The following is a 25,081-nucleotide window of genomic DNA, read 5'->3' as shown; positions in this document are numbered from 1 at the left end:
TGGCAGATGTGAACTATCCAAGTCCTAGATTTGGGGTTATTATTTAAAGATGGATTCATTCTATTATATTTGTACCCCTTTCTTTTCCATTTGGAAAGGGACTGGGAAGTTTGTACAACTTTGTACAAACTAGGACCCCATCTGGAATTCCGTGTGCAGTTTTGATCACCCGTTGTCTCAGAACCTGAATTTGTGGACTGGTAAGGGATGGAGAAGGGCAACCGAAATGAATGAGGGGGTGGGCCCTCTTCTTTGCAAAGAAGGAGAGCAATATTTGGCACCTGGGACGTGCCCGCATCCCTGGACCATCTCTGCCAGCACAGGTTCATGATCTCCAGCTCCAGACTCACCCGCTGTCCCACTGGTGCGCTGAGATTCCTTGTAGAAAGAAAAGCTGGGTCTCGGCAGGGGCCTGGTGGGAAAAATGGTGAGGGTGTGCAGCATTCAAAACAATGCCCCCCCAAAAAAGGGGGGTTCCTGCTTGGATCAGGTTTGCAGAATCACCTGAGCAGAGGAGCTGGAAGGGGGCCTGCAAGACCATTGATCCCTGCTCAGTGCAGGACTCCGAGTTCCAGTATCCTTTCCACATGGGTGTCCAGCTGCCCCTGGAAGACCCCCAGTGTGGAAGACCCCACAACCTCCCTAGGGAATCAGTTCCATGCCATACTGTGCGAACAGCCAGCAAATCTTTGCTGATATCTCCCAGGAACCTGGCTTCCTGTTATTCCGTGTCCTGCACTCTGGAATGATGGAGAAGAGTTCCTGGCCTTCCTCGTTGTGACAGCCTTTCACGTACCTGTACAGCACTATCCTGCCTCCCCTCAGTCTTTTCTTCTCGAGGCTCGCCATGCCCGGTTCCTTCCATCTCTCCTCACAGGGCATCGCCTCCAGTCCCGGATCCTCCTTGTCGCCCTCCTTGGGACCCTCTCCAGCTTGGCTGCATCTTTCTTAGACTGCGGTAGCCAGAACTGGCACAGGACTCCAGGTGAGGCCTCACCTGTGCTGAGCCAAGGAGAACACATACTGCATGGGACTTGGGAGCGATACTCCATGGATCCTCGGATCTCCTTCGGACATCAGCCTGTGGCAGCCAAAGGCCCCCTTGCCTGCGCCATGGCGCTCCGACATCTCCCGGTTGCTACCTGTATGTCCAACTGGCTGCCCTTCCTCACTGAACCTTGACTGTTTTGCTGCCCTCGAGCGCAGCGCAGCTGTTGTCCTCCGCAGCCACCGTCTTGCCATCTAACTCCTATCCTTTTCCTCCAAACCATACATCCAAACTTTGCCACTTCCAGTCTGAGGCTTGATCGATTGCAACCGGCTTACCAAGTTAATGATAATCACAAAATAAACCCCGATGTTTCAAAGTTCACCTGCCTTTCGCCGTCTTTTGGATTTCCCTCCAGCTTGGCAGCGCCGACAACCAGGGCCGGCCGGACGCAGGAGTTTGAACTTCCCTTCCCTTTGCAGCCCAGTCTGATCTGGATTGAGGATGGCTTTGATTCTCTCTCTTATCTGAAGCGGTTGGCCTATCGTATAATGTCTGTTATTTTAGATAAAGAGCCCAATCAATTGAGTCAGAAAACGGCAAGTTTGATTCCCCTCTGATAAGTGTGGTCCCTGCTGTCCAGTTGGATAGCTCAGTATTTGGTGTGTACCTGCTGTGATTGGAATTGACCTCTGCAGATAATTTCTCGGCTGCTTTTTAAAACCCTCTGCAGAGGAGGAGGAGGAGGCGGCCTGCACAGGTTTAGGCTTGCTCTGCCAGACAGCCATGGATCTTTTTACAATTTTCCCATTTCCTGATGCTTTGGAGGCTCTTGGTGGGTCCCGCCTTGCGTAAGCCAGTAGAGTAACAAGAACGCCATTTCCCAACCTGGCATGCGTCCAATATCTGGACTACAACCCCCATCTTCCCCAGCCAGCCTTGAACACAATTCCACTTGGCACCTTCCGGATGACGTGCAGATAGCACCTAACATGGATGCACCTTCCATCTTCCCTTCACCTGCCCCATCCCTCTTTCGCCAGCCTCATGAACTTTGACCTGTCTGAATTTAGCGTGATTGGCTTTATGATTCCCCAAAGAACCTTCTTGTACTGTGAAGCCACTTGCCAGCTGACCACCAACAGATAACCTTCTGGGACCCACTGGCTGTGTTGGCTGGGGATGATGGGGTTGTAGTCAACCCCACCTGGAAGCCGCCAGGTTGCAGGAGCTTGCTGTATCTCACGCAGGGGTGCACACCTGGGAACTGTAATTGGGGAGTGGCCAGAATTCCTGAACTAGCCGGCAGGTGTACATGTGTTTCCTTTGAAAATGGCGTGCTGGCCACACGGAGCCGTCCGGAGGACCTTTCGTAGCAGCTACCGCGGCTTCTCAGCCTCGCGTTCCTCGGCCTCTGCTGGACTGCAGAGTGCCAACGAGCAAGCCAAGTTTCCTCCACCCCACTGCCCCCATTACCTGTGCCAGGACAGGAAGTAGGCGGGTATAGTGGCGAAGAGGAGGGACTCGTGTCCTTGGGCCCCCTGTTGGAGGGCAGGCCCGGGCAAGTGCCCCGTGAAGCTGACCCTGGACGCCAGGCATGCAGCATCTCCTCCTCGCTTATCGTTTCTTTCATGATCCACACAGGAAATGCTCCAGCAGTGCTGTCAAAGTTCACGGGCAGGCGTGAGAGGGGGTTTTCTTGGAAATGTTGTTTCCTCCCATCGCGGGAAGTCAACAGGATGTTTCTCCTAATTGCCCTGATCCTTAAAGACAAGTTGAGTTGTCTGTATGAGCGCTTCGACCTCATGCACGGTCTGTCCAATTTGTGTCACAGGAGGAGACTCTGCAGCCACGAAGCTGTTTGATTCCACACCACCATGTTTCCACATGTGCGTATTGCCCAAGAAAGAGGGCGGAAGCCGGCCTAGATTCCCGTTGCGTTCACGGTTCTTTGCCGCTCTTTAAGATTTAAGTTCTTCGCCAGTCTTTAAGTTTTTAAATGGTTTGATGCTGTGCATGGAGCACCAACGCGGAATCTTGCAGGCAGGCCTAGATATGTTAACTGTTTCTGATAAGACTCCTCAAAAACCAAAGTAGCTGCAAGCAACGCTATTTGTATACACCCAAAGGCTGCTGATGCTCCCAGGACTGCTTTGGGTTGCAGTCCCGTCCACGTGCTCACGGTGGGCCCTGGGCTGGCGACAGCGGAGCCTTGGAGCCTTGGAGGGCGTCACATTGAACGCACCGAGTTAAATTTCAACTGCTTAAGCCTCCAGATCAGGGTGTTTTCCCTCCCCCACAAGCCAAACCCTGCGGATTTGCAGAGGGCCAAGAGCTGTGCAGCCAGGGAGCTGTGCCGAGACCTACAAGCGACTGATTTGGGTCAAGGGCTCCACCTTCAAAATGCTGCCCTGCCACATTTTCAGACTTTGGTCTCTGGCTCACCCCCCCGCCCCCCCCCCGCAACCCGTCGTCCCAGCCCTTCCAGTGCTGTGATTACATGATTGCATCTCCGCTTTCATCTCTTTCCCCCAACCCAATCTGTGGGATTGAAGAACAAAGCTTTACGGGATGGCTTAAGTGAAACCTATTGACTTAGAAACTTAAAAGCATTCTTAGAAAAAGAAAAATCACAAAAAATGCCATGATTTTGAAGTCTGGACGGGAGTTTTGCATGCTTGGGTGTGTCACATCTGCATGCGCTACTGCCCCTTCCAGGACCAACCCTGAACTGCTAAAATTATGTGCTTTTGAGATGAGGGCTAAGGCCAGTTCAGTTCTCAAATTATGGGTTGTAAAATGTTGCAAAACTGCTTGAAATTCAGCCAGACACTTGGGGACTGATTGATGGAAATGAGAGGGCTAAGGAACTGTAGCATTGACAGTCAACCCTGTAATTTTTCAATTACATTACTTCACCGAATTTTAAACGTTTGTTTCTATCGAGTCAAATTTTTCCACAGGGCCTTTCTTGTAGCGTAAATGGGAAGCATTCTATGACGTATATTCCAGCATCAAAAGACCACCAACAAAAGGAGTTAGTTGTCATTACATTGTGCAGTTCAGTTGTGAGTGTGCCCATGTGTGTGTGTGCAAGAAATCGGGACTTGGAAAATGTTTTTAGGTAGAGTCATATAGCAGAGGAACCTGGGACGGATCGGGCTGCCCCTAGCACCACAATTGTTGGTGGCAATGGGGAAAGAAAAGGGGGAAGGCGCCGATTTGGAAGGCTCTTGGCAAGGGGTCCCACTACTGGACGTGGGCCTTGTCAGATGCACAATCGTGCCAACCCAAGGTGCAGTCCAGTGGGAATTGGAGGATCGCAAGCATTCTGTGCACAGGACGAGGGCTGCAGAGAAGATGCTTTGCAATCCTCTTGCTCTGCAGTCGTTCGACTGCTGATGTTGGCCTGTAATTGTGGCACTTCAGCGGGCAAGGAAAGAGGCTGAGGAGGGGCACCTCATGGCGTGTCCACCCTCTTCCCTCTCCTGCTCCCCCGAACACCCACAAAACTGCTTCTCCGAGATCATTTTAGCACCTGGAAGAAGCAACCAGTCCTTTTTATAGCAATGCTCCTTTTGCACTGGCTGGGAGGGGTGAGATACTGACCTAAGCATGGGTACCCATCTCCAAGGCCAGGGGGACTGTCCCCATCTTGGATCGGGCAATCTTTTCCAAAGCCCGACAGCCCTCTAGGCACCATCCAGGGGTCACAGAATTGCTCTGCAAACAACATTTTCAAGGAATTGCACCCTGCTGGTGACATGTCCTTTTCTGAAAACTGAGTAAATTTGTCCCAGATTCCAGGTCAGTGTTTTATTTCCCTTAATATTTCTGTACTGCCCCATTTGACTTTGTAAAAATACAGGATGCCGAGCATGTGACAGAGTGCCTTCAGGGATGATGAAAACTCATGCCAGATTTTTAATGGAAAAACCAGACTGTGGTCTGAATAGTCTAAAAGGGAACCCTCTAGGCTCCTTTCCCCACCTCTCCAACAGACCAAATTAATCACGTGCTGGAGACTGTTTTTGGCATTCCAAACACAAACGTGTCAGGGGGAAAAAAGAACATACTCTGGTTTTTCCATGGCAGGTGTTCACACTTAATTCTGCAGCATAGGGAAGGTGAAATTTTATTCCCGGTAATATACGAGGTGGGGGTTGAGCATCTGGACTCATCCTGAAACTAAGAACTTGAAGACTTCTTTGCTGTGTTTTGAGTTCAGGTCATGGTTCATCTAAACCCGGGGCTGGAAAGTTGGGGCCTTCCAGATGTTCAGGCCTGTAGCTCCAGCCAGCTTAACCAGTGGGGAAGGATCATGGGAGTTGTAGGCCAAAACATCTGGAGTGCCACATGTTGTCCTCCTGAGTCTGGACCCGTGGTGGGCACGTGGGTGGTTCTGAATTCTCCTGGCAAGGCCTGTGAGTTGATCGTTGACCCCGTTACCTTTTCTGCATCTACAGATGATCTGAGAACTACTTTTTCTACCTTGAAAGAAATGTCATTCCAAGAGTGGGCACTGTTGGTTGCTAGGGGAGGCTCTAGCAGTTGCAAAGGGAAGCCCTGAGAGTTGTAGTGGTTGTTAAGGGAGGTTTTGGCAATTAGTACAGGAGCCCTGATGGATGCTAAGGGAGGTTCTGCAAGTTGCCGGGGGCATCCCTGGTTCTTGCTACGGGAGGCCCAACATGATCCTGTTTCTAAAAAAGTAATCAAGGAGGTTTCCTTGCATTCGTAAACCATCGCCAAAGAGATGGAAAGAGTAGGGTGGCCATATGCCACAGAGGACAGTCCTCATTTCGAAGTGCTTTCTGGGAATGGGCCTTTATTTCAAAGGCTCTGCTATTTGAACAGTTGTCCAATTGCAGTTTAAAAATAAAGAACCAGAGAAGGGGGGCATGGAAGTGGCCCACCCACCATTGACAATATCCTGATGTGGCACATGGGTTGCCTGTTCAGTGCTCCTCCCTTGATGACAGGGTATGAAATCATACCATCTTTCCACACTGCTCCATGTGTATCAGTTCACCTGTGCAAACGGTTCACAAATCTGGCTTTGGTGTTCTGCTCTGGGGAAGCACTCCTTGTTTTCTGGAAAGGTGTCTGAGGCTGCCTGAGATATGACTGATGGAATCGGAGCATCGCCTTCAGCTCTGAAGCTTAAGAATGGGCAAAGAACCACCCTGGGTTGGACATCATATTATATATCATATTTATATTATGGCTGCTTTATATAAAAAAAATCTGCTCTTACCAAACGGGCTGCCTGACCCTCTGTCCTTCTAACAGTTGAGCCTGCCATTTCCCATTTATTTTTAATTGCAAATTTCACTAGAACAAAGCCAAAATTAAATTTAAAAAACAGTTTAAAAACCTGAAATTAACCATTGGAAGTGTAACAACACAAACCAGATGTATCCGTTGCACGTAATCTTCAAGAAAGGCAGACCAGAAGTCGATTTGCAGATTTGCGAGCCGTGTCTGAATGTCCGCGTGATCTTGGCCTTGCTCTTGTTGTGTCTTGTCTTGATTTTTCTTCCCCGCCCCCTTCCTGGTTGTCTGTGTTGCTTTTGGTGTGGCGCGCGGATTTGTCAGGGCTATCCCTTATCATAACGAATGCTTTTAGGAAACCCAGTTTCTCAGGAGGTGCGGGGGCTTGGAAGGTCTCCGCTCGGGGTCTGTTTAGACCCTCTAAGTGCTTCTCCGCATCCCAAAGTGCAGCCCGTCCTTTGCAGGGACGCTTGGCCGATCAGACAAGGTGCTTTTCAAGCCTTTGGGGTGTTGATATTAAATTTCGCTCTGTCTGTAAACAGACGGCCGGGGTGATGGACGCCCCCTGCCATGCGGCAAACCGGGGGAAAGCTGGAGATGAAAGGAGCTGGAGATGAAAGGAAAGCAGGCAGGCAGAGGAGGATGGAAACTGGAGGGCGCTTGAGCCAAATGGGCTCACCAGGTAGCCGGCGGCCGGGAACTTCTCCCTCTTGTGCACTGGTGAGGTTGAGCTGGCTGCATAAAAGTGCGCCTTCAAATGAATTCAGGCCAATGGTCTACCTGAGTGCCATCTTTCCTGGTGGGTACAAATTAAACCCATAAATAAACAGCAGTAGCCAGAATAACTCCTACGCTAGGACGGTGACAGCCAAATGTCCCATTGATAGGGGAGCTGTTAAGGTCTGGAGGGGAAACAGCTCTGGAGTAGCCATACAGTGGTAGTAATGTCCTGCTTGGCTCAGCAATCATCCCCATTGAGCTCAATGGGATTGCACCTTTGCGGGTTTGTACATGAATGCTACTTTTAGGGTGCCATGCAGTGCAGATGCTGATAATCCTTTGAGTTTGGGGAATGACAGGCATCCCGTGGAAGGCGAGAGAGGTGAGGGGCGCACCAAACCCGGAGTCCCGGCTCCAATCTTGGAACCCATTTCCAAGGGCAAATCTGGGGCTCTGAGCTATTCATTCCCCCCCCCCGCCCCCGACTGCGCCCTGCAGCTAGATGTGTCTACTCCAAGCTAAGTCCATGTGCCCTCCGCTGGAACTGCTAGTTTAGACAGGACCGCTGCCCAGAACATTTCATCCATGTTATCTCCATGGCAGCATTCCCAAGTCTATCAGTCTTTTATCTGAGGATTTAGAATCTGCATGAAAACATGCAGGAGATGTACAAACAAAATCCGTACATATTATCCTAGCAGCAAACTAACTAATGCAGATCCAACGCACACATCCCCCCCCCACACACACACACAAGACTTGGCACTTTAAAAAGAAAAGGCAGAACCACTTAATACCCATTTTAAACCGACTAAGCTGTCAGCTTTATGCGGCTTCCCTTCTAACCTGTTTTCCCAACGCCTCAGCTTATCAAGACAGCTTCTTAACAAGCATCAGCATTAAAAAGCATCAGAAGTGTGGATCTCAGAAGCCGCACAAAGAAATCCAGAAAGCAGATCAGACATTCGCTAGCAAGAGAGCTGCAGAAACAAAGAGATTTCCCAGGGAATAGAAATGCTTCCAGCATAGGAACCAAGGAGGTTTCCCAGGGCCATTTTGTAGCAGTGTACCCCAATTTTGCCGTAAGGCACCCCGATGCTGAATTTTAATGTAGTTTAATGTGCTCCATGTGCTGAATGTCTTATCACATCGACTAAGCTTCTGCTGTGAGAAAGACGCATCTCCGTTTCACTGACCTGCCAAGCTGCAGCGGCTGAGCCAGCTGCAGTTTTCCATGCAAAACTTCCGGGCTTCGTCCTTGCCATCATCTCCCAGGAGGTCTGAGAAGGACCCCAGGCCAAATCCCTGGAGTGACACTGCTGTTTGTGTGTATAGTACAGGTGGGGAATGTAGAGCGTTCAGGATGTTGGACTGCCACTCCCATCATCCCTCACCGTTGCCTGCGGTTGACAGATGTTGTAGTCCACCAACATCTGGAAGGCCGCATGTTCACCCCTGATTTAGACCACAAATCTGGTCTCAAAATTTGATCTAAAAATTGGGTCTACGTTTGATTTAGACCACGCAAATCTGCTCTAAAAATTTAGGCAAATCTGAATCTGTGTTAAGTCTTTTCTTGTGCGGGGAGGATAATGGGACATCCTGTGGTGTACGAGGGGATGCTAGGTTCTGGAGGACTTTTTCTGTCTGAGTCTGCCTGTGAGCACACACACAGATCTCCAGACTGCCAGGTTGGGAGCCACCTGTGAGACATGATAATGATCTCGTGCACTCACCTGAGCCTGTGTTACATAACCCAACCTTTAGCCTTGCAGGTAAGTGCAGAAGACAGACGTGCTTGTAGGCATAAGACAAATAACTGCCCCCCTCCTTTTTTTTGCAATGACCGGAAGCAAAAAGCTAGGCAACCATTTTTAACCAGGTGCTTTCCTGGAAGGAAACCTGGACAGATAGGTTTCTAGATCAACCCCCCCCCACTTGCCCTTTGATGTTCCCTCATCAAAGCACTAGTCCTCATGAGTATATCAGAAACACGGTCCACATATTGAATAGTCCGAAAGCAGATTTAGCCAGCAGAATGGCTGCCAGGGAGCAGGTGCTGGAAAGATTCGGGAATCCTAGAGATGTCCTGCTCATGGGCATTCTAGAGCTGAACGGTGCAACGTACAGCTCCATGCGCATGCTCCATCAAAATGTGGTAAGCTTTCCCGCTAGCTTGCTGGCTGGCTCAGCCTCTCCTGGAGTGAAAGTGTACATCCCCTGGAATAGCCGTAGGGCAGAAAGGGAAATCTTCAAAGCCATATCCGAAACGCATAAATCTTTCTCTCAAATGGGAGATGGTGCGCCTGTTGCAGCCCATTGTTCCAATTCCGGCCTGGAGTCGTGCGGGCCTTTTGCATGCCTGAATAAGCATTTCCTTTCCAGGTCCCAAACGCCCCCACGGGAAAAGATTCGTGTCAAGAGGCCCCATAACGGCTGGATTTAGAGCTGTTCTTGGAGTCCGAAAGCTGTAAATTTTCATGCGGCTGCGGCTGCAGCAGTGTGGCGCACAGTCCAGCTTGGTGCACCAGCTGCGAGCGACCCTTTCCCCAGACAGCCTGGCTCGGCAAATCCTCTCCCACCTTGGTTCTAGAGCGGGCCTAGAGGACTGCAGTGTGCCCCCGGGGTGCCCCAAACCAATTTCTGGAATCCAGGCTGCATCAGAAAACCCACGCCGGTTCCGTCGCTTTCTGGGCCCAGATCAAGGTGTGGAAATTGAGATGGAAGCCCCGAACAAGAAAGGGCCCCCCTCTGGGGATGCTTATCTCCTTATGGACATACCGGTTTTTAAGATATGCAGGAAAGGCTCATTTGCTGAGCACACTTGGAAGTGTATTCTCCTGCTTTGGTGACTTAGAAACACAGAAACAGAGCGAGTCAGAAGGGCTCCCTGGCCATCTAGTCTGACCCCTGGTTCCAGCCGGCTCCACTCATGACATGCCCACCATGTGCATGTCCAGCCTGTCCTTGAACACCCGCACCGATGGGGCCTCAACCACCTCCCGGGGAAGCCCATTCCACACCCTGGGGGTCCCGACTGTCAGGAAGTGCTGCCTGGCATCCAAATTGAACCTTGGCTCCCTGAGCTTTGCTGCATTGGAGCGCGTCCTGCCTTCCTCTGCAGGGGAGAACAGGTCTCTCCCCACCTCCGCGTGACACCCCCTCACACACCTGTGTGTCGCCTACCTGAGACTTGTTAGCAAACGGATGCTAATTTATTTCTGGGATTGTTACTATTAGAAAACGGTATAGGAGCGTTGGAAAGAAGCCGAATCAGAGATCAAGGTGCCTTCAGTGGCCTTTCTCTGGGGAAGGTGCGGAGAGGAGCCAGGCAGCGCTGGGATTCACTCCCATGGAAGCTCCACGCTCAGAACAGAACCAGCACCCTGTTCTTGTGCTGGATCATAAATGACTTCGTCAGCCGATCCAACTGTGGTGGGAAGGAAAGAAGTCGACAGAGCTTTTTGTGCTTTGGGATTTTGTTTCGTGTCTGGCCTGTTGGCAACCCAGATGGGGGCCCATCTTCAAACGGTGACCATCTGCCACGGCAGGCCCAACATTTTGGACACGTGTTGTGAAATCGAGGGGGGGGGGAGTTGCCAAAACCTGGGATGAAAAACGCATGCTGGAGTGATGCTTCCAGGGTGGACTGGCTGCAGGCCAGGAGCAGAGCCGAACTGCTGTTAGGCGGCAATTTATTTATTTATTTGTTTGTTTATCGATTAATATCCTGCCTTTCTCCTACAAAGGGCTCAAGGCAGCTTGCATCATTCTCCTCCTCCATCTTATCCCCACAACAACAACCCTGTGAGGTAGGCTGGGCTGAGAGGCTGTGACTGGCCCAAAGTCACCCAGGTGACTCCATGGCTGAGCGGGGAATTGAACCCAGATCACCTGAGTCCCAGTCCCATGCTCTAACCACTATACCACACTGGCTCTCCAGTATGAGGTATGGGACAGGCCTCGATAGGGTGTGGCCAGGTGTCCAACTTGGTACAGGTCAGTTCTCTGTTGAAGGTGCCCTCTGCCTGAAGAGCTGTCCAGTCCCGAGTTTTGGTCAAAGGAAAGAACTGCAAGAAGGCAGAGCAAGGAAGGGCCTCGACGTTCCCTACCTTCTCTTGGCTCCAGAAGGGGGACAGGTGTGGGCCGCCACCTTCCCTGACCTGGGAGAGATCTGGACCTTGAGGAAGAGTGCAAAACTCACCTTTTCAATTTAACTTTGAGCATGTGCCATTTCTAATGTTGTTTCTGCGTTTACTTTTCTTTTGCGTTTGCAAGGGTTCATTGTTTTAATCTGTGGTATGCCACTTCAATGGCTTTTTAGCAGGTAGGCGAAAAATGACCATTTTCAGATATAGAGAACATTTCTGAATGTCCATCTTTGTGGACTGCATCAGCCTGCATGGTTTTATATAAAAAGGCCCTCTCTTTTGTCTTCGCGGGTGGCTCTGGGTGAGCCACTATCCCTATCCCTGGATGAGCTGTTTGAAAAAGTGCCAGTGGAGGAGGAATGTATAATGTGAAGCAGCTTAAACTACCAGAGTGCCCATGGCGATCACCCATTGCGTGGTTTTTGGCAACCCGGATCGATCTAGGGCGGTTTGCAACCTGCCAGTTGCAGTGCCCACCGAACCTCAAACCGTTTAGTCTGCAGTTCCAGGCAGGCAACAGAAACTGAATGGCTGACTTCCATGCAGCTTTTGTTTGGAGACATGCCAAGCATTTAGGCCCAGTTATATCATCCCCGAAAAGTAAAAGGAGTTGTTTCCAACATACTAATCGGGGCAAGATTTGATTTTTGGCAACGTCCCAGTGCCAAGAGCCGTATTCCTTTGTGTTGTGCTGCTTGTGTGTGTTTTAAAGCCTTCCTTCTGAAGCCAGTTTCCCGAGCGACTGCGTTGCAAGCCCTTCCAGCTTCTGTCTGGCACAGCCGAGGCAGAACTGCTTCCAAACCGCCCCCCCCCCCCCCCGCCACTGCTTATCACCCTGGTCCTGGACGTGGAATAAACGCTGTCTATGTATTCCAGTACACAGCACAAACAGCCCCTCTGTTCCCGCATGATAAGTTCCAGGTGACTCCAGCATGTGCCGCACATAAATCCAGAACAAAGCGAACGGCACGGACACCCCACATCGCTCCGCTCCTTCTCCGCCGCGCTCCAGCTGTTCATCTTGGAGCCTCTGGAGAGCTGCATTGCTGGATCAAGGAAAGGGTCTGTCCAGCCTGTGTTCTTTACACACAGCGGCTGGCCAGGTGCCTGCAGCACCCCAGGCGGGAGCACAACGGCACCCTTCTCCCCATGTTCCCCAGCAGTGGGTGTGCTTGCTCCCCTGCCCCTGATTCTGGAGACACAGAACCTTGAGGACTAGTAGCCAATGAGTGCCTTCTCCTTTGTACATTTAGAAACATAGAAACAGAGCGACTCAGAAGGGGTCTCCCGGGCCATCTAGTCTGACCCCTGGCTCCAGCCGGCTCCGCTCACAACATGCCCACCATGTGCATGTCCAGGCTATCCTTGAACACCCGCACCGATGGGGCCTCAGCCACCTCCCATGGAAGCCCATTCCATACGCTGGGCATCCTAATCGTCAGGAAGTACTTCCTGGCATCCACCCTAAATCCTGGTTACCTGAGCTTTGCAGGGAAATTTGTCTGGTCCCCTTTAAAACCATCCCAACGGGTGGCCATCACCCCATTTCATGGAAGCGAATTTTGGATTTCAACTCGGCATGTGTGAAGAAGGATTTCCTGCGATTTGTCCGGAATCTGCCACCCATCAGCTTCATGGCCCAGCCCACGCAGTTCTGACTTGGGACAGATTGTTCATAACTTTGAATCTTTGCCCATAATGAGCAGAAAACCACGAATGGGCTGAGTTGCTCCTGGTGGGCGTGTATGTCTGCAAAAGTGCATGAAGGCAGAATTCTGCATCTGAACCGATTTCAATAAATGCTGCTTTTCTGAGATTTGCTCTTTAGCTTGCCATGTAGTTCTTAGCACCTACCAACACTATCTATGTATTTGCACAAAACCATGCCCAAGGTGAACTTACAACATAACAAAGGATCAGTATAGATACAATTTACAATAACATACCAAGTTAGCTGCATGTGACCTGGAGCAAACAGTGGTATTCAAAAACTGCAGTAGAAATGGTTATGAACAGCCCTAGCACTGGTGGCTAGATAAAAATGTAATAAATATTGGTCCAGACAGCAAATAAACCAACCCTAATCCAACAGCTTAGTGCTATAAACAGAATAAAGCATAATACAGAAATGCAAAAAACAAAACACCCAAAGAGAAATACATTTCCCTTCCGCCGTGGTAACATGGATTTCTGCAGAATGATTGTTATCTCATCCTTCCTAGTGAGGAGAGTTCTTAGCAGCAGAAGCATCTTGAAATTTAATTCCAGGGGAGGACGGCGAGTGCAGAAAGCTTAGAGCACTTGGGTAGTACCTGTGTTTCCTGGGGTGCACATTTATTATTATTATTATTATTATTATTATTATTATTATAACATTTCTATGCTGCCCCTTGCCGAAACCTCGGGGCGGCTTACAACACAATAAAATACATTGAAATACAATAGAACATAATAAATTACCATTAAATACCAAAATACAAAAAATACACTGAGTTACAAATATAAAATTAAAATTATCATTTGGACAAGAAAACATCCCCCAGGACCTAGCATGGCCAGCAGGGACTAGACCCTTGACCTCCCAAGGCACAGCCTGGAACTCTAACCACTGCATCACACTGTCTCAGTTTTAATATATTTATCTATTCCTCTCTCTCTGTTTGGGATTCAATGAACCAAACCTTTGTTCTGGCAAAGGCCAGGATGAGGCCTCCCTCTAGTGGCCTTTCTAGGAACTGACCCGGACCCTTCCTGTAGCCGAAGAACCAGCTGGCAGGGTGTAACGTTTTTTTCTCAGAATAAAATAACATGGGGAGTGGGAGGGCCAAGCGGTTTAATGAGGAGTGAATGTGAAGAATGGGCACGGGATCCTGAGAGGTGGGTGGGAGCACTGGGGAGGGGGGGAGAAATGGAGTCTTTCACAAGAGGACATGGCCGGCTGGCTGGTTGGCGGGCCAGAATGAACCCTGAGCAGGAACATTCCCTATGACAACTTTCATTGCAGGCCCCATGCGTGATGACGACACTAAATACGTTTCCCTGCTGGAGTTACTCGCACGTATCAGACTGAACTAAGTCCCTTAGGAGAAGGGTCTCCACGGCCACTAGTTCTGATGACTCTGTGCTGTCCCCCATATCGGAGGCAGTATGCCTGGGTACTCTAGTGGATGGAGAACACCAGCAAGGGCGTGCTGTCGAGCTCGTGTCCTGCTTGTGGTTTTCCCGGGGTGCAAACAGAAAACTGGACTAAGAAACCTTTGGTCTGATCCAGCAGGGCTGTTTTTCTGTTCTTAGGGTTTTTCCTCTCAAAATCTGGGTGTTGGATGTGGAGTGTCTGTTCTGCCTTACTCTGCATCAGACCACCTGGTCCATCTAGGAGGCACTGCTTGCCAAAAGATGAGGATCTTCTTTGACTTCGAAGCCAAAGACGACCCCAAATATTCTCCAAACCACGTGTCCTTTGCAAGCACTTGGGCTCTGAGTGACTGGCCATCAGGTGCCATATGCCTAATGGTCACTGAGGTGGAAATCCTGTTTGGACTGTACCACTTTGGACCTCAGGCTGGGGTCCAATGCTCCTCTGCATCAACAGGTGGCTAATCTGGCTTTCTTACAGACCTCACGGTGTTTTCTGAGGGAGATTTATTGTGAGCGGCCCCGAAGCTTCAGCAAATGGGGCGGCATTGAAGCCTCCTAAATAAATTAAATAAATGAATAAGATTGTGTGAATCCACCACCTAGGATCTGAAATGGAGCAGCCCTGATACAGGTCAAGCACATCTGGCTCCGAGTGTCCCTTCCTCGCAGGCATCCTTCTGGAAGATTCGTGGGCAATAGCTATCACTGCTCCTAAAAACAGACCAAAGAGGGCAGAGTTTTGGAGAGGCCGTCTGGCTGCTTCTTAAGCTCAGGCAGCAAGACACGAAGGGGGGAAAGGCTCGTTTTGGGAATGGGGAAGGCTGGAGGGGGCCAGGGATGAAGGCTGCTGGGGCTGCTTCATCTCTGTCTCTCCCCCCGTGGCACAGGCCAGCTGGACGGGCCAGAAACCCCCCAAGAGAGGACTGTGGGACCAGCGGAAGAACCCCTCTAGTACTCTCCCCTCTTTGCTCAGGGTCCCTATAACCATCTGGGGGCTAAAGGGCGCTGGGAAAGGACCGCACACCCAGAGGACGTGCTTGGCCTCCCAGAACATTTTGCTCCTTTCCGGCTGTGGGGATTTCATCCGCCCCTACGTGTCTCTTCCACGCAACACGCTCTTTTCAGACGAGCGCCACGTTTCCTGTTACCCTTGTCTCTCTCTGCTGCAGAGTTTTTCGATGACTACTCCGAAGGCCGGGAATGCGTCAACTGCGGGGCCATGTCCACCCCGCTCTGGCGGCGGGACGGCACCGGACACTACCTGTGCAATGCCTGTGGCCTTTATCACAAGATGAACGGCATCAACCGGCCGCTGATCAAGCCCCAGAGGCGGCTGGTAAGGAAACCCCTGCGCCGTCCTGGCCACGCCGTGGGCGCTCGTGTTGGGGACTGGCTCCCCCCACACCCCGTGCACGATCCTGAGCTGAGCAAAGGGTGCCGAAGAAGCTGCCCAGGACAGATGTGCAGGCCGAACGGCAGAGCTTGGTGTTGCAGCATGTTTATTTCTGGTTTTAAAAAACCCTGAACACACAGCCTTTGTGGACCTCGTTCAGTGTTGTGTGGGGTTCTCCAGCGGCCAACTGGAAGCCAGATTAAATTTGGCTTTCCTATCCAGAAATCTCATATGCTGCTAATGCAGAGCCCCAAGAGGATGGTTCTCTGCCCCAAGGAGACTGCAGTCTAAAAGTTAGCGCACCAACAAAGGAAAGGGAGGAAGCGGGCAGGAAGGGGCACACGGGGAAATGTTATACCAGGTTTTGAGTCCAGTGTGCTTCAGCTTAGTTACATGAGGAGTAGCAGATGGTCGGCAAAGACTTCTTGGAAAAGGTGGGTTTTAAGGAAAGGGGGCAAAAGAGCTTTGGATGGAAGCTCTTTGGAAGGCAGAACCGAGTTGTTAGTGTGCGGGGTTTATCCCAGCTTCAGGCTGTTCAGTGATTTGAAATATCTGGGCGAAGGTTTGGGAGGGAGACAGAAGTGATACAAACATGAAGGGTGGGTTAGATGCCCAAAGGGGCAGAATCCCCAGAAGTTTCTGAAGAGTATTGTGCTCAGTTCCGGGCTCCACGTTACAGGAAGGATAGAGCCAGGTTGGAGTCACTGCGGCGCAGGGCCACGAGGTTGGTGGCCGGTTTGCAGGGGAAGCCGTATGAGGCGAGACTGAGGGAACTGGGTCTCTTCAGCCTGGAGAAGAGGAGACTCAGGGGGGATCTGTTGGCAACATACAGGAATGTGAGGGGTGTCACACGGAGGTGGGTCGAGACCTGTTCTCCCCTGCAGAGGAAGGCAGGATGCGCTCCAATGGAGCAAAGCTCAGGGAGCCAAGGTTCAATTTGGATGCCAGGAGGCACTTCCTGACAGTCAGGACCCCGAGGGTGTGGAATGGGCTTCCACGAGAGGTCATTGAGGCCCCATCGGTGCGGGTGTTCAAGGACAGGCTGGATGTCCACATGGTGGGCATGTCATGAGCGGAGCCAGCTGGAGCCGGGGGTCAGACTAGATGGCCCGGGAGACCCCTTCTGACTCGCTTTGTTTCTATGTTTCCAAGTGCTAACAACCCTAAACCTTTAGGATTTGAAATCCTGGTTGGATGCCCCCATGCCCTGGCTTTGGGGATCGCTTTCTTGCACAGGCTCAGCTTTTGCTTTGTATCCCCATGGACTAGAAACCTGGTTTTTGGAAAGGAAGGAGCCTAGCGCCCAATTTCAAACACTGGCACCAGATTCGGGGCTTGCAGCTTCCCGGGATGCACGTGCCCCGGGGCCACTGGCCGCAGGGGGTCCTGCTCACTTCGCACTCTTGTCCCCACAGTCGGCCACCCGCCGGATCGGGCTGTCGTGCGCCAACTGCCACACTTCCACAACCACACTGTGGCGCCGGAACGCCGAAGGAGAGCCCGTGTGTAACGCCTGCGGGCTGTACATGAAGCTCCACAGGGTAAGGGCAGCAAACCAAGGGAGGACCCAGCCTCGCCAGCCTCTGTGGAACATGGGAGGTGGAATCCCTGCAGCCGCTGGGAGCGCCCTCGCTGGGGCTTGGCTTATTTGGTGGGATGAAGGGCCTGGAGGAGTCTACTCACTGTGGGGGTCGAGTGCCAAAAATGGTGGAAGAGGCCGGAAGGGAGAGCAGGCCGAAGAGCAGCAAGGGGGAGATGCTGATCCCCCCGCCCAGGCCTTACTGGCAAGACGGGGTTAATAAAGCCAGGTCTCTGCTGCTTGGAGAGTCCCTGAGGTTGGGCTCAGCTTCAGTGTCAAAAGTGCCAGTGGAAAATTAGATCGATAAAGTGTCCCCTAGGCTTCCATTTAGCCCTCAGTGCCGCTCCTGCCTCATCTTGGAAGCTAAGCAGGGTTGGGCCTGGCTGAACTCTGGATGGGGGACCTGAGCCGCCCAGAGAGCTTCGGCTGCAGGCAGTATAGCAATGTAGTTAATAATAAGAATAATTGAAAAATATTTACCATTCAGGGCATTCTGCCTCCCCCAGTAAGCAGCTCACCGCCCTAGCTACACACCAGCTGCGTTTCTTGGCTCCCCACACTGCGGGGACGTGCCGTGAGTCGGGGTGCCAGAGTGGGAAGCGGAAATGTTACAGGGCTGCAGCAGCTGCTGCCCTGGAAGGGGAGGCTGCAGCATCTGGAAGCGCCTGCTTAGAAAAGAGGCGAGTGGGGGAAGCGCGACAGAGGTGTAGAAGCAGAGCCGATGGGGAGACGTTCTCCTTTTCTCCTAGTACTGGACCTCGGAGGGGTCATGCCACGAAGCTGAACGGTGGGGAGCATGGGACATCGTGTGCGGGTAAACTGCAGAATTCGCTGTCGCAGGGTGTTTGGAGGGTCAGGGACTTGGGTGAAGGCTGGAAGAGGGGAGCGGATGAGTTCATGGTGGAGAGGCTATCGGCAGCTGCTAGTCCTCATGGCTCTGTGGCACCTTGGGTAGATGCATGCCATAAAACCCAAAGCAAGCCGGCGTGTGATGTGTCTCTCTAGGTCCCGAGGCCCTTAGCAATGAGAAAAGAGGGGATCCAAACCAGGAAGCGTAAGCCAAAGAACTTAAACAAATCCAAGACATCTGCTGGTGAGTACCATTAAAACAATGGTCATGCTCAACCATGCCCAAGCTCCACTTATCTGAAGTCTGCTAAGGCAGTGTGGGGAAAGGAAGGGCTTGATGCAGGAATCCCCTTTAAACAGAGTGCTTCTATTTAACGGGTTATTCTTTGCACAAAAATGCTGAAAAAAAGATTATATGGAGTAGGATGAAGATGATTTCAACCAGCTTTTCCCAAACAAGTGCCCCCTGGGTGTTTCAGAGTGCGACTCCCATCATTCCCAATCATTTTCCATGCAATGCCTGGGGGGACTTTGGTTGAAGAAGGCCAACTAAGCACCTTGCAAACCCAACCACACTGCCACCTTCATCTCGAGCCCCCCAAACTTTCTGACGTGTCTCTGCAGTCCCGCCTCCTGTGCCATCGTGCGGCTGACCGTACAGGGGGGCTCGACAGACAGGGCCTCCTTGGTGGAGGCACCCCTGCTCTGGAACAGCCTCCCAAAGGAGGACCATTGGCCTTTCTCCTTGTGACGTTTTAGGGAAAGGGTGTGTCCCACCAAGGAAGTTAGCACGAGCGGAGCAGGGCTGCCAAGAGAAGCACAGCTTGGAGGGCTGCCATTCCTAAGTCGGAGACGACTTGACGGCACACAGCGGCAGGAAAAGGCCGAGTGCTTTATTTACTTGAATGGCGAGAGCACCCAGTTGCCGGCCAGTGGCTAGGAAGGGCCTGGTTCAACGGGGTTCTCTTTTCTCTTGCCCCATCCCATAACCAGGACCCCCCAGTAAGGAAACCCTCGCCTCCGCCATCAGCTCGGCCACCAGCACCACCACCACCAGCACCACCGTTGCCGAAATGCGCCCCATCAAGACCGAACCGGAGATCTCGTCTCACTATGGGCACCTGAGCCCCGTTCCTCAGGTAAGGAAGGTGTTCTCTTCCGAAGGATCTAGCGAGCAGGGCAACGGTGAGGGGAGCCTGAATGCTGAGCGGGAGGCTGCCAGCGTCGCAGTGGCTCAGATGGTTTCTGGTCGATTCATCTCATCCTCAAACCCCTGGCAGCCCTTCTGGTAAACATGTCAGGGCAGCTGCAGTCTGTTAGCTAGAAAAATGCCCTGCACCCTCCCTGGGGCACACGAGCTTTCCTTGGGGCAGTTCTTTCACAGGGCAGAAGCTCTGTGTGCCGCTTCTCGTTGCCTGGTGGAATGAGGGAAATGGGGGCATCCTGCCCCCCCGCCCCCACCTTCCTCTGATCCTGGCATCCACCCACCTCTTCTAATGGCGCAGTGATCAGAACTCTGCCCCATGGAAGTGTGGGGAGAGGCAGGGCGGCAGCCCTCGGCTGCCCAGTATTATAGGCCTTCTCATGGCTTCCGAGGGGCTCTTGGCCCCTTCCCCAGGCGGATGCTCACCAGGTGTGTTGGATGGCAACCTCCAGCACCCAGCTGGGCATCCGGGGTGCTGAGGACCGCAGGATGGGCTCCAGGGTGTCTGGAGGGAGTCAGCGAAATTCACAAAGCCTCCACCCCAGCTTTGCCCAGGGTCTTCTCCCCGAGACGTTAGACTGCAATTCCTATCTTTTTGCAAGGAATGGTGGGAGATATGGTCCAACACATCTGTTCAGGATGCGTGGAGAATATGGAGAGCTTTCCTCCCCGTCCCGTAATACCGGGACCCAAGGGGTCACCCCATGCAGCTGATGGATGAGAGATGCAGGGCAGGTCAAAGCAAGCATGTCTTCGTACAACATTCTCTGCCATTGGAAGGCACGAAGGCCACCCGTTTGGAGGGCTTGAGGAAGCGATCGAGCGCATTCATAGAGGAGGGGGCTGCCCAAGGGTACTAGTCCTTATGGCCTCCGGGATCACAGGTATTATGGCGAGGTGCTCTGGTTGCCGGGGCACATGGGCAGGAGAGTGCCCGCCGACCCTGCAGGGTTTGTGGGGGCGGCCAGCTGGCCAGGAAGCTGGACTTGATGAGATGGATCTGGTCGCATCCAGCAGGGCTTTTTTACGCGTCCAGGGGTGCCACACAGGAGAAGACTTTTACACCAGGGGTGGTCCCACCGGTTACGGAGAGGCCGGTTCGGTGGGCAAAACTGAGCCCCATAGAAGGCTGTGACCTTGCATGTGCTTCCTTGCCCTTCTGCTGATGCTCTGCTGCTTTCTCCCCCGTTACCCGCACCCCAGCAGGCCTTCTCTGTCGCTGCAATGGCCGGGCACGGATCGGCTCTCCACTCCACCATCTCGGCCCTGAAACTTTCCCCACAGCCGTACCAGCCGGCCCCCAGCCAGTCCCCCCAGCCTGGCTCCAGGCAGGATCACTGGAACGGCTTGGTCCTGGGGGAAAGCAACGGAGACGTCATTTCCTAACTCCTCCGCCCTCGGCAGAGGCTCGGATCCGAAGACTGCTTGCCGCGCTTCAGTGAAGACGAGGTGGTTTCTCTGTTTCCCTCCGGCTTTCTTCCCTGCCCGCTTTCCTGGTGGCTCGCTGGAGCCAGTCCTGCCAGAACCGTTTGAATGTCTGCGCTAGCCCTTCTGAAGTCAAAAGCACCGTCCCGCTGGGAAGACGCCAACACGCTTGCAACAGCTGAAGCGAGCTGAAACGTTTCGTCTCGAATCACAACCGCCTTCGTGAGTGCCATGGCCGGGCGTGCCAAATTAAGCGTGCAATTGTGAGCATGATTGCTCAGATGAAATTCTCACCTGTGCAGCCGTTTCTTGTGCGAATGCACACAGCATTGCAATTTAACACTTCAGAAGGGACACACTGGCCCCACTCGCTTGGACAACGGTGTTGTACACACAGCTTGACTTTCCCCCCTCTCTTTGGGTTTCTGCTCCGACGCAAAAGGATGGGAGGATGAGAAAAAAGGGACGTTTATAGGTCTGACCTCCTCCAAAGGAGCTTCTATCTCGCCTGCACACAGTATTAAGGTGTTTTTACCGGTTCAGCCACAGCTCAGCAAGGGTTGAAAAATGGCGTGATGGGAATGGATGTGGAAAATATGGGGCGTTCCCCCCCCCCCATATAAAAAGAGCAGCTGTAATATGTGGACCAGCATTTTCTAGTGCGACAGGCTGGCGGCCGGCCTCTCTTCAAAATTTGGCTCCACAGGCAGCCGAATCGCTCTGTTCAGCCTGAGATACGCAGGCGGGAGAAGAGTGGGGCACATTGCTGGCCGTGGGACCAGGCCGTGGGCTGGATTGGGCCCCGCAACCCCTTCCCCATCCAGTTGTCCAACTGGGCCTCCCGCAAACCAGTTCCTGACTGGGATTGTAGGACTGCTCTCCTCCCTGGAAGGCTACCTGCAGGCGTAATGCATTTACCCGCTTCCCTGTTCTGGTTGTCCTCCTTTCCAAGCCCAGGATTGTTTTCATAAAAGCTAAGGGTTTTTTTAAAAAAAAACATACCTCCAAAAAGGGGATGCAGCTATAAACACGATAACGGGGTTGGGCTTAAAAGAAAAAAGTCAGCTTGAGATTCAAAAGAGAAAGAGCTGGTTTGAGTAGCAATGAGTCCTAACAGTGGAGACTCCAGGAAAAGACCTGGAAGGGGACTTCAGAGCTTTTGGGGGGATGCAGCCTGGCATCACGGGGGCCCTGGCTTCAGAGACGGCGGGAATCCCAACTGGATGCACAGGAATTGTGTGGATCCAGACCGTTCCAAATACCTGCTGCATGCCGGTGTTCACAGAACTCCCTTTCTGTCACTTCGATTGCCCACTGCCCCATTCCGATCGATAAATCTAATAATCCTGCCCTTGAAAGCAGCTGTTCCCACATTCCTCGCCCCGGACTTTGTGTCACCCATAAGCTCTCATAGAAATGCTTCTTTTGCCGAGCAGAGCTTGGAGGAGAGCGGGTGGACCAGAAGGCGTCCATCAGAAGCACCTTCCGGCAGACTTCAGGCACAAGCAAAGGAATTTGTTAGGCTGTGGATGGTGGAGCCTACCAAGCTAAGACACAACCTACTGGTCGGGTTGCCAACGTTTTTCCCTGCCTTTGCTCCTGTGCTTGAAGCGGCCTCTTTGTCTGCAGTGTTAGCAGTTTCATCATGCTGGGCCCGAAACATGGACTTGTCAGTTTTGCAAGACTGTTCTGCACCTGCGGGCACAAAAGTGAGGCAGGCCTTTTCCCCTGGTCAGTTGGCAACTCCGTTGCATCCGCCTTGTGTTTGAGATTTGTGAGTCCAGGGAGAGACCACAAATACTGGCTGTGCATACTTCAGGTTTGATCTCTGGCATTACCAGAGGACTTGAAAGATAGCAAGCCTTACCTATGCAAGACAGAACACAGGAGGCAGTATCTGTGTGAACAAGTGAGCGAACAAGAATAGCATTCAGCTCTCTTTTCAAATCATCCAGATAGAGCTGCAAGGTTTATTTAATTAATTGAAGACATGCATATTCGAGATCTTCAGCAGCATACCCCAAGCCATTCAAGAAGTCTTTTTTAAAGCAGAGGAGCAGGGTGAAAATAATTTCAGGTGAATTCCTACGCACATTTAGACAGAAAAAAGGCCTGTGATTTCTAGTGTGCCCGGCCAACATAGCTGGGAATTGTAGGCCCCTTTTCTGTCTAAACATGCAGAGGCCTCAACCTGAATTAAAGAAGTAATCCAAGTGCCTGAGGTGATGTGTTTTGCATTCAGGAGGGTCCCGGTTGATCCGCTGGAGTCCTCTGCTTAAGGGATCTGCAAGAAAACGCTTCTAGTCTGAGAGTTTCCGCATGCAGCTGGTTCTGGACTACCTGGACAAGTCTGTCTGTGTGTCACCAATAGGGTGCCTCTGAATACTACAACCCTCCAGCAGCTGGAATTGTTGTTCTCGCTGGAAGAGAATCATGGTCTGTTTTGGACATTTGCTCATGCTACCAATGAGGAGCCCCCAGCCCTCTTAGCCCTTTCTGGGGGACCCCGTGCCACGGTTTTAGATGGTTACACAGAAGCCACGCTTGGGTTTCATGGATTTTAAAGGACCAGTCTACATTCCCTTCCACGATTCAACTGCCGGATGTGTCGAGATCGGATCTCCTTTTCCTCCTGGATTAAACCGTTTGCCCCCGCATGCAGCCTTCATAGAAGCTAAGTGGAGAGACTGCCAGGGCTTGACCACGTTTTCATTCCCCTTTCTGCACCCCTGGGTGCTTCTCCAAGGAAGTGTATGTCTCGCTTCGTACATAAATGTGTAAATCTGTGGAGGCCGGATGTGTACACACAGCGCGGCCTGACTACATACAGTCGGTTTGTGCACAGGGCTGTTGTTAAGAAGCTTGTTACTTGACGTTATCGGAGGCTGAGAGTTAAAAATGTTCATGAACTGGGCACCCAAAGGACGGTTGCCAACTCTTTCTCCTGGCCTTGCTCTGGTGCCTTTAGCCAGTTGTAAAAGATTGTAAATCTAACAAACTGGGGGAGGGGATTCTTCAGTGATATTGACTGATACACAAGAAATACTTTGCCCACTAAATTCATGGTTTGGGTGGGTGGCTGTTTTTAAACAAAGCTGGATATGTCCCAGCGTATCCTCTTTGGGCTTCTTTTCACAAAGGAAGTAAACCCATATCTGATGTTTATCATCACCAGAGCCACTTCGTTAAACTTCGATAAATGGAAAAGCCACAAACTGGCTCAGCATGGAGAGAATTCGAAGGAGACCCGTCTTGGGTTGTTGTGGGCTCAGGCAATTTGAACCCTTAAGTTCGCTGGTTTCCACCTGCCCCTGGAAGTGCAGTCCCAGGTTGCTCCTTCAGTGAGCAGACATGTAGTTCACCTGAGCAGGAGATCTTAGATTCATTCATTTTTTAAAAAATCTGTCCATGTGCTTTTAGCCTGGGGAGTTTACATGCAACACTGCCGAATCTCCCCAGCAAAATGCCGTTCAGAAAGATGTTTGCTTGCAAAGGGGCAGAAGAGACAGGGCCAGAACAAGTTTAAAATTATTTAAAGTTATAATATATGTGTGTGTGTGTATGTGTATATATATATATTTTATGAATCTACTTACCAACTTACATACCAACTTCACCCAATAGACTGAATGGAAATAAACCAGAGGCATTCATTTCCAGGTAAAGAATGGTTTGTTTTGCTTTCTTTCATTTACAAACGTCTCAGCACAGCAACAAAAAGCAGGGCACCAAAAGAGGGCTTTGCATAAAATTGGGATATGCCAGTTCGTCTGCGGAGGTGTGGATTGACAAATAAATACTGCATTTTGAATAGAAATGCAAGACCTCTGGCCAGAGGGGTGGAGACTCACCACATAACCCATGTGCCTCTCTAGTCAGCCCTTGTCCAGGCGGGTGGGCAATTTCATTTTCATCATTCCTCACATTAGACTCGGACTGGACAGCCCTTCAAATAGAGGACTGTCCTTTGCAAGGTAGGACACCGGATGCCGAAATCAGGTGTAATAGCCATGGCTTGTTACTGTGGGTTGTTTACTAGGGTTGTTTTCTCAGCTGGCTTCAGGACAGCACAGCCCACAGTTCAACAAGCCATGTTTCAGTGATGGCTCCTACTCAGCCCCCAAGTGTGGTTTTTGAGGTTCTCCAAAGCCAGTCCCTGGGATTCTCCAGAAAACCACCATTCCTTGATTTTCCCAGTATGTGCACCCCATTGTAACAGGCTGAAAGGCCTCTCAAATAGTTTGGTATTTTGTCTGCGTCCCTTTCGTTCTACCCTCCACTACAAGCCCCTGAGAATTTATTTTAAATGGAATTAGGACCTGGGGCCGAAAGCGATTCTGTGCCCATGTTAGTTCAGGGACAG

At 51.6% G+C, this 25,081-nt stretch overlaps 1 protein-coding gene across 2 annotated transcripts in view; it reads left to right on the top strand.

Annotated features, from left to right (window-relative positions):
• The window catches only part of GATA4 (GATA binding protein 4), a 46,958-nt gene extending 22,572 nt beyond the window's left edge, over nucleotides 1-24,386 (top strand). Inside the window, exons 3-7 of one of the 2 annotated variants that reach the window (XM_044450320.1) lie at nucleotides 15,438-15,604; nucleotides 17,077-17,202; nucleotides 18,246-18,333; nucleotides 19,083-19,228; nucleotides 20,497-24,386. In XM_044450320.1, the coding sequence (XP_044306255.1) occupies nucleotides 15,438-15,604; nucleotides 17,077-17,202; nucleotides 18,246-18,333; nucleotides 19,083-19,228; nucleotides 20,497-20,679 (710 nt within the window). In that variant the 3' untranslated portion in view covers nucleotides 20,680-24,386. The remainder of the gene's footprint in view (nucleotides 1-15,437; nucleotides 15,605-17,076; nucleotides 17,203-18,245; nucleotides 18,334-19,082; nucleotides 19,229-20,496) is intronic. The other variant, XM_044450322.1, reaches the window with a different exon arrangement.
• The last annotated feature ends 695 nt before the right edge of the window (nucleotides 24,387-25,081 follow it).

This window comes from Varanus komodoensis, unplaced genomic scaffold (assembly GCF_004798865.1).
Source record: "Varanus komodoensis strain SLA01 unplaced genomic scaffold, ASM479886v1 scaffold64, whole genome shotgun sequence".
Taxonomy (NCBI): Eukaryota; Metazoa; Chordata; class Lepidosauria; order Squamata; family Varanidae; genus Varanus; species Varanus komodoensis.
Note: the sequence above shows the minus strand (reverse complement) of the source record. Positions and strands in the feature narration are given on the sequence as shown.